Raw genomic sequence first — 16,395 nt, 5'->3', positions numbered from 1 at the left:
TGTATACATATGTAACAAACCTGCACGTTGTGCACATGTACCCTAAAACTTGAAGTATAATATTTTTTAAAAAATTGTTTAAAAATAAAATAGAGCTTTTTTTTCCTACAACTACTCTCTCTCCTTATAGTGAATACCATGCTACTTTAACTTGAACACCTATTATTAGGTAAAAGTTGTGAATTATTGTTAAATGATTAGTCTTTGCAGGAAGAAAGGAGAAGACACCTAGATGAGGTCATTAGTCTGGGCTGCAAGCACAGTCTTAGCCATTGGAGGTCATGTTTAACTTATACAAGTCTTTGACGATATCACTATCAGGAAAATAAAGGATACTTATCGACTATAGAGTAATCAGAATTTAAAAAGCTCTCCATATATTATTCCAAAGATTAATAGCTAAAATGGTATGTCAAAGAAGTTTTTTTTTAAAAAAAAAAAAGGCCGAAATCAAAATAAAAGGAAAATTTTGAAATGAAACATGAGTTCTTCACGTATCTTCACAGTTGCAGATGGCAGTAAATAATGAATAACTATGTAATAAAATGTTTTCAAAATCAAAGTCATATGACTTTAAAATTATGCAACAGATGACAAATTTATCACAACAAGACTGGAAACAAGGATAAAACATTATATGCTAAAAATATATCAATGCATTATTTTTTTTTAAATCTCCAAAATCTTGAATACCAATAGCTTAACACTCAATTTAGGGAGTTTAGATTGCTCTAATAGGTATAAATGAAAAATATAAAGAAAATATTAAGAGCATGCTATCATAAAATTCTTCCTTCTTGCTAATAATCTAGCTTAGTACACATACATAGGGAACCTCCATAAAAGTAAATACTGCTTTCATTTTTAGTGGCTATGACAGCTTTGTAAGAATATCCCAAAAGCAACGAAAAGATGCAATTACCAGCCATTTAAAAAAAAGTCACTACAGAAACTAGTTAACAAATAGTATGAGAATCTGTCTTAAATTAGTGTACTTGAGGTGTGAGAGAAAAATGTTCAAAGCTGCATTACGAAAATTTAACAAAAAAAAACTACTAAAAGCAAATTTTTAAATTGTGAAAATTATTGTTAATGTAAGGCATAGCAGATGGTGTCCAACAGTGAGAAGTGACTTCTAAGAGACTTTAAGTAACTTGAGGGCACCCAGGGACTCAAGTGCTACCTCTCCCACAAAACATTATCTTTATTCTGCTTTACTTTTATTTCATTATATCAAATTAGCTTGCTGGTGATTCTAAAAGAGAAGATTCAAGACTGTTTTGGGAAGTAAGAATCTCAAAAGATCCTTTAGTATCATTTTTATATGCAGAATAGCGCACTATTTCTGCTTTGTTTAGTAAACTATGAACATTATTACTTTGTAATCCCTATTAATCCTGTTGCTCATCCAAACTGTGCACCTTTCAGAGGCCCTATGACTCCCCACCTGACCTCTGCCTTCCCTAACTCTTCCATATGATGGGCATTATACAAAGCAGCGCCTGGTCATAAATTACCTTGCAGATCATTCCCTGAATGTTTTACAAACTACTTGTAGGTTTAAATTTCTTTTGTCTTATTCTCAGTGAGGTGAGAGCTCCTCAAAAACACCAGTTGAAATGTTCCAGATGTGAACAAATACAGATATACAGATATGGAGAAAACCGCAAAAGGATACCTATCAGGTAATTTACAAGCATTAAGTCTAGGATAGAGATGGGACAATGACAGAGGAGACGAGTGGTATAGAATAAAATAATAATAAACCAAAAAACCAACTTTTTTTTGAAAAGCACATATTTCTTGTAGGTAAAATTACAGGATCCCATTTAAATAAAGACATTTTGAAAAAAAGCAAAGAAATCAAGCTATATCTACTATTTTATGCTTCCAAATTAAAAAAGCAAGCTTCAAATTCTCTCTACATAAAAACAAAACTTTTTTTTTTTTTTTTTTTTTTTTTGAGACGGAGTCTTGCTCTGTCGCCCAGGCTGGAGTGCAGTGGCGCAATCTCGGCTCACTGCAACCTCCGCCTCCCAGATTCAAGCAATTCTCCTGCATCAGCCTCCCAAGTAGATGGGACTACAGGTGCCTGCCACCATGCCCAGCTAATTTTGTATTTTTAGTAGAGACAGGGGTCTCTAACTCGTGACCTTGTGATCTACCCACCTCGGTTTCCCAAAGTGCTGGGATTGCAGGCATGGGCCACCACGCCCAATCAATATATCTGTGAATACATGTATTAATAAGAAGGAGGGTGCAGAAGGACATAAAGTAATCTTTTAACATGGGTTATCTGACAGCAACTGGAGACATTTAAAGATTTGCTGTGTGCTGGATATTTCTCTCTTCTTCATATCTGTTGTCTTACTTGCCAGAAGCTGATTTCCTGATATGATTACTGTCTTTGCCTCAGATTCCTCCGTTCCACTTTCTGGCATGGCTGAAAATGGGGGCACTGAACAGCCAACTGAGCTGGGGAAATCTTGTGGCTTTCTTGGTAAGGCATTGTGCTGTGTGGTGATTTTCCCAAAAGGAACAGCCCAAGAATCTGGGCAAGGGCTTGCAGGCCAAAAGGGCAACAGAAGGCAGTCAGACAGAGGAGCGGTCAAGTTGCTAGTGGTGCCAATTGCAAAATCAAACAACCTCAAATATTATTCCCTCCCATCACCTGTGTCTAGGGAGAACAAAACTCCATGAATAAGATGAATCCCAATTTTCCTGACAAAAACTTAGCCTACAAACAGTAATTGCAAGATAAGAAAACACAGTATGTTCTTTTAGTCAAGAGTCTAGTATACTGTAAATTCTTGATAGATATTAAAGAACAGAAACAGTGCTTTGTGCAAAGTCAAAGAATAAATCTGATAGGTGTTTTGATATGAAGAGAAGTTATTAGGTATTCATAAGACTATACATGCTGAATTATTTGAAAACCCAGAAATTATAAAGAGACATGAACATAGTTTTTAAAAATTTGCCTGTTATTAGCAAATCCAAAATCAGTCACATATACAGATTAATATATTTATATATTATTAAGAATATACCAAAAACTACCTCAATATCTCTCTCCTCTACCCCTGCCCCAAAACTCGTACACATACCCAACTCTATCTCATTGTATATTCACATAACTAGGATAGTTTTTTTATACTACTATTCTTTAAATGTATTCTTAGAACTAAACTGACCATCTCATTTTATGTTACTATTTTAGAATACATACACATCCATTTATCCATTCAACAAATAGTTACTGAAGGTCTGCTATATACTAGGCACTGTCTGCTCTGGGAATACAGCAGGGAGTAGAACAGACAGCAGTCCTTTCCCTCATGCAGCCAATATCCTACTAGAAGGAAACAGCCAATAAAGAGGGCCAGGTGCAGTGGCTCACGCCTGTTATACCAGCACTTGGGGAGGCCGAGGTGGGGAGACTGCTTAAGTCCAGGAGTTCAAGACCAGCCTGGGTAACATAGTGAGCCCTCCATCTCTATAAAAAATAAGAAAATTAGCTGGACATGGTGGCACACGCCCGTGGTCTCAGCTACTCGAGAGGTTGAAGTGGGAGCATCAACTGAGCCTGGGAGGTCAAGGCCACAGTGAGTTGTGATCATGCCACTGTACTCTAGCTTGAGTGACAGTGAGAACTTGTCTCAAAAGTTGAACAAAAAAAACATAGTGAAACATACAGTACAGCAGGTCAGACAGCAATCAGCACTATGGAAGAAAATAAGAGGGGTAGAGAGTACCACTGGCAGGGAGAAGGCTGCAATTTTAAATATGGTGTGGTCAGGGAAGGTCTTGCTGAGAAGAAGAAATTTCAGTCCTCTGAACTGAAAGAGGTGAGAGACAAAGCCATATGAATAGCTATAAGAGTGTTGCAGAATGGCCAGGCATGGTGGCTCACGCCTGTAATCCCAGCACTTTGGGAGGCCAAGGCGGGTGGATCACGAGGTCAGAAGTTTGAGACCAACCTGGCCAATATGGTGAAACCCTATCTCTACTAAAAATACAAAAAGTAGCCAGGTGTGGTAGCGCATGCCTGTAGTCCCAGCTACTCTGGAGGCTGAGGCAGAAGAACCACTTGAATCTGGGAGGTGGAGGCAGCAGTGAGCCAAGATTGCGCCACTGCACTCCAGCCTGGGCGACAGAGCAAGACTCCGTCTCAAAAAAAAAAAAAAAAAAAAAAAAAACAGTGTTGCAGACTGACAGGTTCAACATGTGCAAAATCAGGGTGCATGCTTTTACTGCTCCAATGCCATCTCCCACTATTCTGTCTCCCTCTCTTACATCACGCCAACAAGGCAATAGATGCCTTGCTGTTGCTCAAATTATGCTGGTGAATGGGAAGTAGAGAATCAAAGAGGCAGTGCAGATCCACAGAAGCTTCTCTGAAGAGGCCTTCTTCTCAAATGAAAGGCTGACCATCATCATATGAATAAAAGGAACCTTGGGGAAACAACCACTCCTCTTGAGGAGCAATGTCCAGTGAACTTTCTGCAATGATGAAAATGGTCTATATTGTCCATTAAGTAGCCACTGGTCACATGATGTTACTGGGTACCTAAAAAGTGGCCAGTGTGATTGAGAAACTGAAATTCTAATTGTGTTTTATTTTAATTAAAATCAAAATAGTCAAATGTGGCTAGTGGCTAGCATATTGACCAACACAATTCTAGAGTAAAGGTAGGTCTTGAGAACACAGAAATATATCATTAATAGAGATACCTTACTTCTAAAGAAATATGTTTTGTTTAATTTACTGAAGTTCAAGTTGGTCTAATGAAAATTCTAGGATTAAATGTGGCAATTATGAATGTTTTACTTAATCATCAAAAAATACAGATTAACCATTATCCATCATATAATTATTTAACTACTGTATGGAAAAACTATTGTTACTGGGCATTCTCATTTCAGCTTTAGTGTTTCCCTGTGAATGGTTTTCTTTCTTGCTGAAGAAAAAGTTAAGAAATTTTTTAAAACTCCAGGCCAGACACAGTGGCTCACATCTGTAATCCCAGCATTTTGGGAGGCCAAGGTGGGTGGATCCCTGAGACCAGGAGTTTGAGACCAGCCTAGACAACATGGTGGAACCCCGTCTCTACCAAAAATACAAAAACTAGCTGGGTGTGGTGGTACACGCCTGTATGTAATCCCAACTACTCAGGAGGCTGAGGCATGAGAATTGCCTGAACCCCAGAGGCAGAGGTTGCAGTGAGCTGAGATCATTCCACTGCACTCCAGCCTAGGGGACAGAGCAAGACTCTGTCAAAAAAGAAAGGAGAGGAGAGGGGAGGGGAGGGGAGGGGAGGGGAGGGGAGGGGAGGGAAGGGGAGGGGAGGGCAAGGAATTTTTAAAAAATCTGTTTTCAAGTCAAGCTGTGTTTCCTGCTGGCAAGTTTTTCTTTTCAACTTGATTTGTTTCCAGCTGACACACATTTGTATCCAAATGTCAAAATATGAATAAAGTATAACAAATGAGATATGGTATAATAAACTTACATTCATTTGTTAAATACATTCTAACAAAACAATCAAAGACTGTAATTAGCTGAATGGCTTTAAGAGATATTTGTTAGAAAGTGGCATTCCAATGGCTTTTTTTCTACAAAACTGAAAAGAGGAGATACTCCTTATTTCAAGATACATAAGACAAATCTTTAAAAACTATATTCAACTTTCTAAAAATATATGGGCTCTAAGAGAAAGTCACATACAACACTATACAAAAAACACTACTATTAAAGCTACACAAGAAAACTGCATGTTTCATAATTTCTGTGTTTAAGTCAACAGCACCCAGAGATGATGAAAACCAGTTACTAAAAAATTTACTGCTTGGTTAAAACTCAGTTTACAATTCAAAGAAGTTTTTAAGATCTCTATGCTGTTATGAAGCTTTATGAGGTTTACAGTAGAGATGAAAACAGAAATAAAAAGATCTGACAAACAGAAAATGCCAAAGATATTTTCAGCATTATCAGTATGGATTCTTTTCCCGTCCATCAACACTTTTTAACCTTCTTCCAACATATCTGCCTGAAAAAACAATAGTGTTTCCTGGGATCTCCTTCAAAATGTCAATATTTGATAGACAAATGTGGAATATATGCATATATATTTAACTAGAATGAAAACTCCATGAGGACAGGAATTTTTGATAAGTATTATCAGTGCCTAGAATAGTGCCTAGTTTATAGTATGTACTAAACATTTACTGAATTAATAATATGGCCAGAAACTTTTATAAAATAAGAGTATCCAAAATGTGTTTGTGTAGAATTTTATTTTAACACTGGTGTCTAGACTCATTCCATTTAACAAATATCTTTGTTTTACCATCCATACATAAAACAAGAAGCTTTTTACAGCTTATTGGTAACTGACAGAATTAGCCAAGGGCTTTTGTATTCATTATTTATATGGATTCTATCATTCCTTCCAATTCCAAACTTTATTTATTCTACTAATAGCCTGAAACTGTAAAGAAAAAACCTGAAACCTATCTAAATGAAATGTCATAGAATATTAAAATATTACTTATATTACTAGAAAAATAACTACAAAACAACTGATGGCTCATCTTGGACTTTTCACATTTTTCTTAAATCTTTTAAAGGGTATTTTCTAGTTCTCTGCTTAGTGTTGTTTTATATTACTATTAAACACTTCACTTTCAAAATCAAATAAACTGAGATGCCATATAATAAGCCGCACTATGGTTTTTAAATTTTATACCAAAAGAGTAAATTTATTTTAAAAACAAAATATAATATGTACTGAAAAATACAGAGTTGAAATGTCTGCTGAAATGCTGTATACTACAAAAGTCTCAACGTTTGATCACCTAACACTGAAGTTTAAATTAGGTCTAAATTCAGGAAGTTCACCTTCATAATATTTTAACACGTTTGTCTTTGTAAGGTGGCCATCTTCTAAGGAAAGATTTAAGGTGGCCATGTTCTAAGGAAAGATTTAACTTACAGTCAAATTTCGGTCCCAGATCTGTATGCTTCCATTCTGGCAGGCAGCTGCTATGAGGTTTCCATCTCTACTATATGTGCACGTAGTGGGAATGACTTTTTTGCCTTGCATCGTCCGTGGTTTAAACACACTTTTTTGCTTCTTTGGATTTTCAACTTCCCACGTCCTCACCGTCCTAAAAAGGATCAGGAGATTTTTCATTTATTTAAAAAAAAAAAAAGGAGTGGGGGAGGTTAAAATAGGGAAGAGTCCATAAAGACTGCTTCGCCATTTTGGCACATAAATCTAATAATTATTTTAAAATAAAATAAGACATGCACTGTAAAAGATTCTCTATTTATAAATGAGGTTACTCATGGAAATAAAGTAAACCATCTGAATCATGTTGTCATCAAATTGAACAGAAAGAGGCAAATTCTACTTCCAATCGATCAGAGTTATTAATTCTGTCCCTCTCTAAGTGGCCTCCAAATTATTCTGACTTTACCCCCGATCAGCCAAACTGTTGAATGTCTGCTCCCTATACAGGCACGTATTTGTAAATCACTTACATGTGTTAATGTACTGTTTTTAACATATACCAGAAAACACACTGAAAAATAAGTCATTAAAAGAATAATATCCCACTCTAGAGCCCAAGTGAAGATCTCATTCCCCTAGGGGACAAGTAGAAATACACCTGTCTGTTTCTGAGATTTTGCCAAGCAACAAGCAACAACAGCTTAGTCCTGGAGCACAGGCATACCGCCGTTGTACTCACAGTTCTAAGCGAAGGAGCACTGTCAGAAAGGGAGGGTAGAACAAACCACATGACCCAGAGGGAGAATTTCAAAAGCTTAAAATACAGAAAAACAAAGATGAGGTAAGCAACTTCTTGCCAGAAACTATGGAAGCCAAACCACTATGGAACAACATCCTTAAAGTTCTAAAAGAAAAAACTAATTGTCAATCTAATATTCTATAGCCAGTCAATAATATATTTTAAAAATAAGGTGAACTCAAGACTTTTTCAAATGGACAAAAGCTGAGGCAATTCACTACCATCAGACATCTACTAAAATAAATGTTAAAAGACATAGGTAGAATAAATACGACAAAAGTGGAAATCTGAATCTACACAAAGAAACGAATACTACAAATGTAAAAATGAAAGTAAATGTAAAACACATTTTAAAAAATGTTTAGATCTCTTTAAAAAATAAATTGATGTAAAGCAAAAATAGTAAAAAACAATGCACTAATGTACTTTGAGTTTTATAACCATGTCCAAGTAAAATGTATGACAATAATTCTAAAGGTTAGGAGGAAGAAGGAAAATATATTGTTTTATACTATACTTGAAATAGCACAGTATTATTTGATGAGAGAATTTGATATGTTAAAGATGTATGTTACAAACTCTAAAGCAATTGCTATCATATTTTTTATAATCAATACATAATAATGAAGATACAATGAAAACAAATTAATTCTATCAAAAAGAAATCAAAGCAATGTGATAAGTATAAAACAAAAAGCAATATGGCAGATGTAAATTCAACCTCATCGATAATAAAATTAATTAGAAATGGTCTAAAAATTCTAATTGGAAGACAAAGATTAGGAGCTTTTTAGTTTCCTGCAATCGCTTTTGCCTATTTTTGCTTTTATTGCCTGTGCCTTTGGATCATATATAAAAAATCTAAGCCCAGACGAATGTCAAGAATGTTTTACCCTGTTTTCTTCTAATCATTTTACAGTTTCAGGTCTTACTTAAAATTTAAGTCTTTAATCCATCGAGTTGATTTTTGTATATGGTATGAGATAAGGGTCTAATTTCATTCTTCTGCAGGTGGATATCCAGTTTCTTCATCACCATTTACTGAAGAGACTGTGTGTTCTTGGCATCTTTGTTGAAAATCAATTGGCTGTAAGTACCTGGGTTTATTTCTAGACTATATCATGTTGCACTAGTTGATGTGTCTGTTGATTACAATAGCTTTTATTTTGAAATCAGGGAGTGTGATGTGATGTCTCCAGCTTTTTTCCTTTTGCTTATCACTGCCTTGGTGATTTGGGATCTTTCGTGGTTTCATATGAATTTTAGGGTTTTTTTTTTTCTATTTCTGTGGAAAATGACATTGGAATTTTGAAAGGGATTGCACTGAATTTGTAGATCACTTTGGATCATTTAGACATTTCAGCAATATTAATTTTTCTAATCCATGGACATGGAATATCTTTCCATTTATTTGTGTCTTTTTATTTAATATTTTTTTTAAGATAGTCTCGCTCTATCGCCCAGGCTGGAGTGCTGTGGCGCAATCTCAGCTCACTGCAACCTCCACCTGCTGGATTCAAGCAATTCTCCTGCCTCAGCCTCCTGAGTAGCTGGCATTACAGGTGCACGCCACCACGCCTTGCTAATTTTTGTATTTTTAGTAGAGATGGGGGTTTCACCATGTTGGTCAGGCTGGTCTCGAACTCCTGACCTTGTGATCCACCCGCTTCGGCCTCTCAAAGTGCTGGGATTACAGGCATGAGCCACCGCACCCAGCCTATTTGTGTCTTTTTCAATTTCTTTCATCAATGTTTGATAGTTTTCTTTTTTTCTTTTTTTTTTTTTGAGACAGAGTCTCACTCTGTCACCCAAGCTGGAGTGTAGTGGCACAATCTCCGCTGACTGCAGCCTCCGCCTCCCAGGTTCAAGTGATTCCCCACGTATAAGTGATTTTCCCGCCTCAGCTTCCCGAGTAGCTGGGGTTACAGGTGCCCGCCACCATGCCTGGCTAATTTTTATATTTTTAGTAGAGACAGGGTTTCACCATGTTGCAGGCTGGTCTCAAACTTCTGACCTCAAGCAATCTGCCTGCCTTGGCCTCCCAAAGTGCTGGGATTACAGGTGTAAGCCACCGCACCTGGCCAACAGTTTTCAGTGTACTGATCTTTTAACTCCTTGGTTAAAGTTATTCCCTAAGTATTTTTTTAATGTTATTGTAAATAAAATTATTTTCTTAATTTCTTTTTTTATATATATACTTTAAGTTCTGGGGTACATGGGCAGAATGTGCAGTTTTGTTACATAGGTATACACGTGCCATGGTGGTTTGCTGCACCCATCATCCCGTCACCTACATTAGGTATTTCTACTAATGTTATCCCTCCCCTAGCCTCCCACCCCCCCCCAACAGGCCCCGGTGTGTGATGTTCCCCTCCCTATATCCATGTGTTCTCATTGTTTAACTCCCACTTATGAGTAAGAACATGCGGTGTTTGGTTTTATGCTCCTGTGTTACTTTGCTGAGAATGATAGTTTCTAGCTTCATCCATGTCCCTGCAAAGGACATGAATTCATCCTTTTTTATGGCTGCATAGTATTCCATTGTGTATATGTGCCACATTTTCTTTATCCAGTCTATTACTGATGGACATTTGGGTTGGTTCCAAGTCTCTGCTGTTGTGAATAGTGCCACAATAAACATAGGCATGCATGTGTCTTTTTCATATAGATTGTTGGCAGTGTGGAAGTAGAAAATCTTACCAGACCAATAACAAGTAAGGAGACTGAATCAGTAATAAGAGTTCACCATCAAAAAAAAAACCCAGGACCTGATGACTTCACTGATAAATTCTACCAAAGAGTTAAAGAAGAATTAATACCAATTCTTCTCAAACTCTTCCAAAAAAGTTGAAGAGAAAGGGAATAATTCTAACCCCATTTTACAAGGCTAGCATTGCCCTGATACCAACCAAGCCAGACAAGGATACTATAAAAAAGAAAGCTACAGAACAATATCCCTAGTGAACATAGATGCAAAAATCATCACAAAAATGTTAGCAAAGCAAATCTAACAGCTTATGAAGAAGATAATTCACCACGATCAAGTGGGATTTATCCCAGGGATGCAAGGATGGTTCAATATATGTAAACCAATAAATGTGATTACCACAGTAACAAAATTAAGAACAGAAACCACATGATATCTCAATAGATGCAGAAAAAGCATTTGATAAAATTCAACATTGTTCATGATAAAAACTCTCAACAAAATAGGTGTAGAAGGAATGCACGTCAACATATTAAAGGCCATATATGATAAGCCCACAGCTAACATCATACTCAACAGTGCAGAGTTGATAGCTTTTTCTCTAAAATCAAGATCAAGAAAAGGATACCCACACTGACAATTTCTACTCAACATAGTACTAGAGTCAATTAGGAAAGAAAAAGAAATAAGTCATCCAAATAGGAAAGAAGTGAAATTGTCTCTGTTTGTTGATGACATTATCTTACATACAGAAAACTCTAAAGACTCTACCAAAAACAAAACAAAACAAAAAAAAAAGTTAGAGCAGGGAAACAAATTCAGGAAAGTTGTCAGTTACAAAATGTTTACTATTTTATGAAACTTTCCAACTGCTTTCCAGAGTGGCTGTACCCTTTTACATTTGTACCTGTAATATGTGAGTTTTAGTTTCTCTGCCTCCTCATCAATAGTTTTAATTGTCTTTTTTATAACCATTCTAGTGGGTATAGAAAATGCCACTGTGATTTTTATTTGCATTTTCTTAATAACTAAGGATGGCAAGCATCTTTTCGTGTGCTTATTGGGCATTTGCATATATTTCTTTAGTGAAATATGTACTCGAATCTTTTGCCCATTTAAAAAATTAGGTTGTCATTTTATTGAATTCTAGATATTCTTTTTTTTGTTTGTTTGTTTTTTGAGACAGAGTCTTGCTCTGTCGCCCAGGCTGGAGTGCAGTGGCTCGAACTCGGCTCACTGCAAGCTCCACCTTGAGGGTTCATGCCATTCTCCTGCCTGAGCCTCCCAAGTAGCTGGGACTACAGGCGCACGCCACCACGCCCGGCTAATTTTTTGTATATTTAATAGAGACAGGGTTTCACCGTGTTAGCCAGGATGGCCTCGATCTCCTGACATCATGATTCACCCGCATCAGCCTCCCAAAGTGCTGGGATTACAGGTGTGGGCCACCGCACCCAGCCGAATTCTAGCTGTTCTTTAAATATTCTGGATGTCAGTACCTTATCAGATACATTATTTGCAAATATTTTCCCCAAGTCTTTGGCTTATCTTTCTTTTCACTTTCTTGATGGTATCTTTTGAAGTACATAAACTTTTAATTTTGATGAAGTCCAACTTATCTTTTTTTTCCTCTTTCATCATTTGTGCTTTTGGTGTTGCATCTAAGAACTCACTGCCTAATCCAAGGTTAAAAATATTTTCTCCTATGTTTTCTTTAGGACCTTCTTTACACTTAAATCTATAACTTATTTTGAGTTAATTTTTATATGGTAAAGTAAGGTTCCAAATACACCTTTTTTTTTTCTTTTTTGAGATGGAGTCTTGCTCAGTGGCCCAGGCTAGAGTACAGGAGGACGATCTCGGTTCACTGCAAACTCTGCCTTCGGGGTTCAAGCAATTCTCCTGTGTCAGCCCCCTGAGTAGCTAGGATTACAGGCACACGCCACCACGCCTGGCAAATTTTTTGTAATTTTAGTAGAGATGGGGTTTCGCCATGCTGGCCAGGCTAGTCTCAAACTCCTGACCTCAGGTGATCCACCCACCTCAGCCTTCAAAAGTGCTGACATTACAGGCGTGAGCCACCACGCCTGACCCCAAATTCACCTTTTTACATATGGATAACCAGTTATCCCAGCATCATTTGTTGAAAGGACTACTCTTTTTACACTGAATTGTGTTGGCATCTTTGTGGAAAATCAATTGGCCATAAATGTAAGGGTGTAAGTGGTTATTTATTGTAGCATTCATTCCTAAGTCTAGATTTCATAAGACCTTTTTATTTTTCCAAACCCTTTGACTGAATGAACATTCTGAGTATGTTCCAGAGCCATATAACTTAAGTAACTGTAAGTAGAAAACATGAGCACCAAATAAATTTCTCCTAAATGCAACAGTATTCTTAGTGCAATTACTGTGTACATGTATAAAAATTGTGTCCAAAGTGTTTATAAAAATTACTGTGGGTTCTATATAGAAGTTAGAACATTTTCCCATTTCTGTGAACTTTAATATCTTAATATTTGGGCATTTTTCAAAAGAAGGTCTTCCTTGTTAGATTCATTCTGCCAAGCAAGCCTGCAAGTTTTAGACTTTTATATCACTCAAGCTGCTTATGTAGTCCTTCAAGAAAAATTAAACCAAGATCTCTAAAGTGATTTCCATGCAAAATTAATGCTTCCCTTTACCTCTGCCAAACTCTGTGATGCATTTATGCGGCAGATGCCAGAAAGTTCAGAACTGGTAACTGGAAAGAATTCAAAATTTTAAGACAGAAAGCATTTGCGCCTGGGGCAATGTAATGATCCCACCTGTGTCGTTTTCTTTTCTTCTGTGTGTCCAGAAAGGCCCAGGCAGATCTTTCTTCTATTTTTAAATCTTTTTTATGAAACACAGTTTTAATTCCAAGACCAGATCTCACTCCAAGTTTCAAAATATATGTTCTTCAGCATAAAATGTTTTGACAGATATCTAATGGCCTAGCACTTTAGCATCCATTTTTTAGGCATAGATTCAGAGAATTGGAGCCATAAAATCATAGTATAATTAGTCACTATCAGATGCTGTATAAATTTGTACTTCTAGGTGAAACTGCTTTCTTTCCCTTTCCCTGATTGTGAAAACTGTCTCAATCTGTTAATATACCACTGAAATAAATGGAAATATCTGTTGGACTTACTAGCTTTGATATTTCATTTATGGTCTATGAAGAAGAGCAGAAAAGATCTGGTATTTATTGAGTGCCTACTATGTTCTCCAAGTACTAGCCTAGATATGTTTATATCCCTAATCTCATTTAATCCTCACAAACCCTTATTGTTGGTATTATGATCCCATTTTTAGAAAGGAAGAACTTTAAATAAGCCAAATAATGACACTTTATGTCTGTGTGTGGCCTTTCATATCATAATTCTAAAGTATCATCTGGTATTTGTGATGTTCAGTTATTTAAAAAACTATTGTAATTTATATCTACTGTTGCAAAGTTGAGGGTAGAACGAAGAGACAAATGTGGTATTCAACTTTTTGTACTTATTATTTTTGGGAAACAGCAAACAGACATAAGAGCTAAGTAAGTGATACAGAATACATTCAATATGGGGAAGGCTGTATAATTCTCAGATACAAATAGTGCTAGAACAACTGGATATCCCTATGCAAAAAAAATCAACTTTGAGTCATACCTCATACTACATACATATAAAAGCTAATTTAAATAGTTCATAGATCTAGTTGTAAAACTTAAAATTGCGAAGGACAATGTCTACCACCTTGGGTAAGGCAAAGATTTCTTAAATACAATCCCTAAATATATTGGTAAATTCGACTGTCTTAGTCATTTTGTGTTGCTATAACAAATATCTGTGGCTGGGTAATTTGTAAAGAAAATAGGTTTATTTAGCTCATAGTTCTGCAGGCTAGGAAGTACAAGAAGCATGGTGCCAGCATCTGCTTGGCTCCTAGTGAAGACCTCATGCCTGCATAGTGAAAAGCAGAAAAGGAGCAGGCAAGTGCAAAGAGATCACATGGTGAAAGCAGCAGCAAGGTAGAGAAACCAAGAAAGCCAGACTCTTTAAAAACCCATGCTTGTGTTAACTTGTATCCGGAATATCTAAAAAGCTCTGAAAATTCAACAATAAGAAAAATAAATCAATATTTAAAATGGGCAAAAGATTTTTACAGACACCTCATCAAGTTAGAGAAACAGATGATAAATAGTATATGGAAAGATCCTTCACATAACTAGTCATTTCAGAAATGCAAATTAAAATCACAATACACTATTACTACAAACCTATAAGAATGGCTTTAAAAAAAAAAAGCTAACGATACCTAGTGTTGATGAGGATATGGAGCAATTGGAATGTGCATACATTGCTTGTGGGAATGCAAAATGGAACTTCAACCCTGGAAAACAGTTTCTTATACAGTTAAATATATACTTCCCATATGACAAGCAACGTCATTTCTAAGCGTTATCTAAGATAAATGAAAATTTATTTTTTGAAAAGCAATAAAAAGCTGTACATGAATAATTACAGCAGCTTTGTTCACAATTGCCCCAAACTGGAAACGACCCCAAATCTTCATTCTGTTAATGCACTAAAAAAAGTAGTACATCCATAGAGTGAAAAAAAAAAAAAATTTTATTTATTTATTTTTTTTTGAGACAGAATCTCGCTCTTTCGCCCAGGCCGGAGGGCAGTGGCGCTATCTCGGCTCACTGCAAGCTCCGTCTCCCGGGTTCACACCATTTTCCTGCCTCAGCCTCCCAAGTAGCTGGGACTACAAGGGCCCGCCACCGCACCCAGCTAATTTTTTGTATTTTTTTAGTAGAGACGGGGTTTCACCGTGTTAGCCAGAATGGTCTCGATCTCCTGACCTCGTGATCCGCCTGCCTCGGCCCCCCAAAATGCTGGGATTACGGGCATGAGCCACCGCGCCCGGCCCACAGAGTGAAATTTTATTCAGCAATAAGAAGTAATAGAGTACTGACATATAAAACAACTCAAATACATTCTGCTTAAAGAAGCCACACTCAAAAGACTACACACAATATAATTCCAGTTATATTAACATTCTGAACAAGTCATAACTATAGGGATAAAAAACAGGCCAAGAGTTGCCAAAGGTTAAAGGTGGGGATGGAGGGGTTTCTATAAAGAGGCATCACAAGGGAAGTTTTTGGAGAGACACAACCATTCATTTGTCAAATCACATAGACCTACACATGTAAAAAGGCAAATTTTAAGTATGTTAGACTCCAATAAATGTAACATAATTATATATACAATATACATATATATGTGATAAATATCAATAAATCTACTTCTCTCTCATTAAGAGAAATCTAGATTTAGTTACTCCAGAGCTGGTTTGGTGGTTCCAGAGTCAAGGACCAGGGTACCTTCTATTCTATCGCTCTGACAAAATGCTGTTTGTGTGCAGCCATCATATCCACATTACTGGCAGAGGAAAGAGTAAAAAGGAAGGGGTGAAAAGGGTCTGTAACCTTCTTTTGGAAACTTCTTCAAAGTTTCACACTACCCTTTCATTACACCTCATTGGTCAAAACATAGTTGCCACATTTAATCATATCTAACTGCAAGAGAAACTAGAAAATACAGAATTTGAGAAGAAAGGAAATGTATATTGGAGTATGCAGCTACTAATATCTGTTATAACTCTGTTGGTTTCTAGATGCCAAGGTGTCTTATAAAACTGGGGTTCTGTCCCCTTGCTCTTCACTAGGTTGCTTTATATCGGAGTTACAAAGTGCCTCTCTATTATTCCTGTGTACTGTTTCCCTGGCCCTTTTTTGAGCCTACATTTTGGTAGTTACTAGCTTGTAAAATTTGGTTAGTGCAATCTTAACATTA

At 36.6% G+C, this 16,395-nt stretch overlaps 1 protein-coding gene across 2 annotated transcripts in view; it reads right to left on the bottom strand.

Moving 5' to 3' along the window:
- WDR70 (WD repeat domain 70) overlaps window positions 1-16,395 on the bottom strand; it is a 381,591-nt gene that overhangs the window by 149,977 nt on the left and 215,219 nt on the right. For both annotated transcript variants that reach the window (XM_030813996.1, XM_030813997.1), the window contains exon 10: window positions 6,993-7,167. In XM_030813996.1, coding sequence (XP_030669856.1) covers window positions 6,993-7,167 — 175 coding nt within the window. The remainder of the gene's footprint in view (window positions 1-6,992; window positions 7,168-16,395) is intronic.

This window comes from Nomascus leucogenys, chromosome 6, assembly GCF_006542625.1.
Source record: "Nomascus leucogenys isolate Asia chromosome 6, Asia_NLE_v1, whole genome shotgun sequence".
In the NCBI taxonomy this organism is placed as follows: Eukaryota; Metazoa; Chordata; class Mammalia; order Primates; family Hylobatidae; genus Nomascus; species Nomascus leucogenys.
The sequence above is the reverse complement of the archived record's forward strand: the minus strand, read 5'-3'. Positions and strand labels throughout refer to the sequence as shown.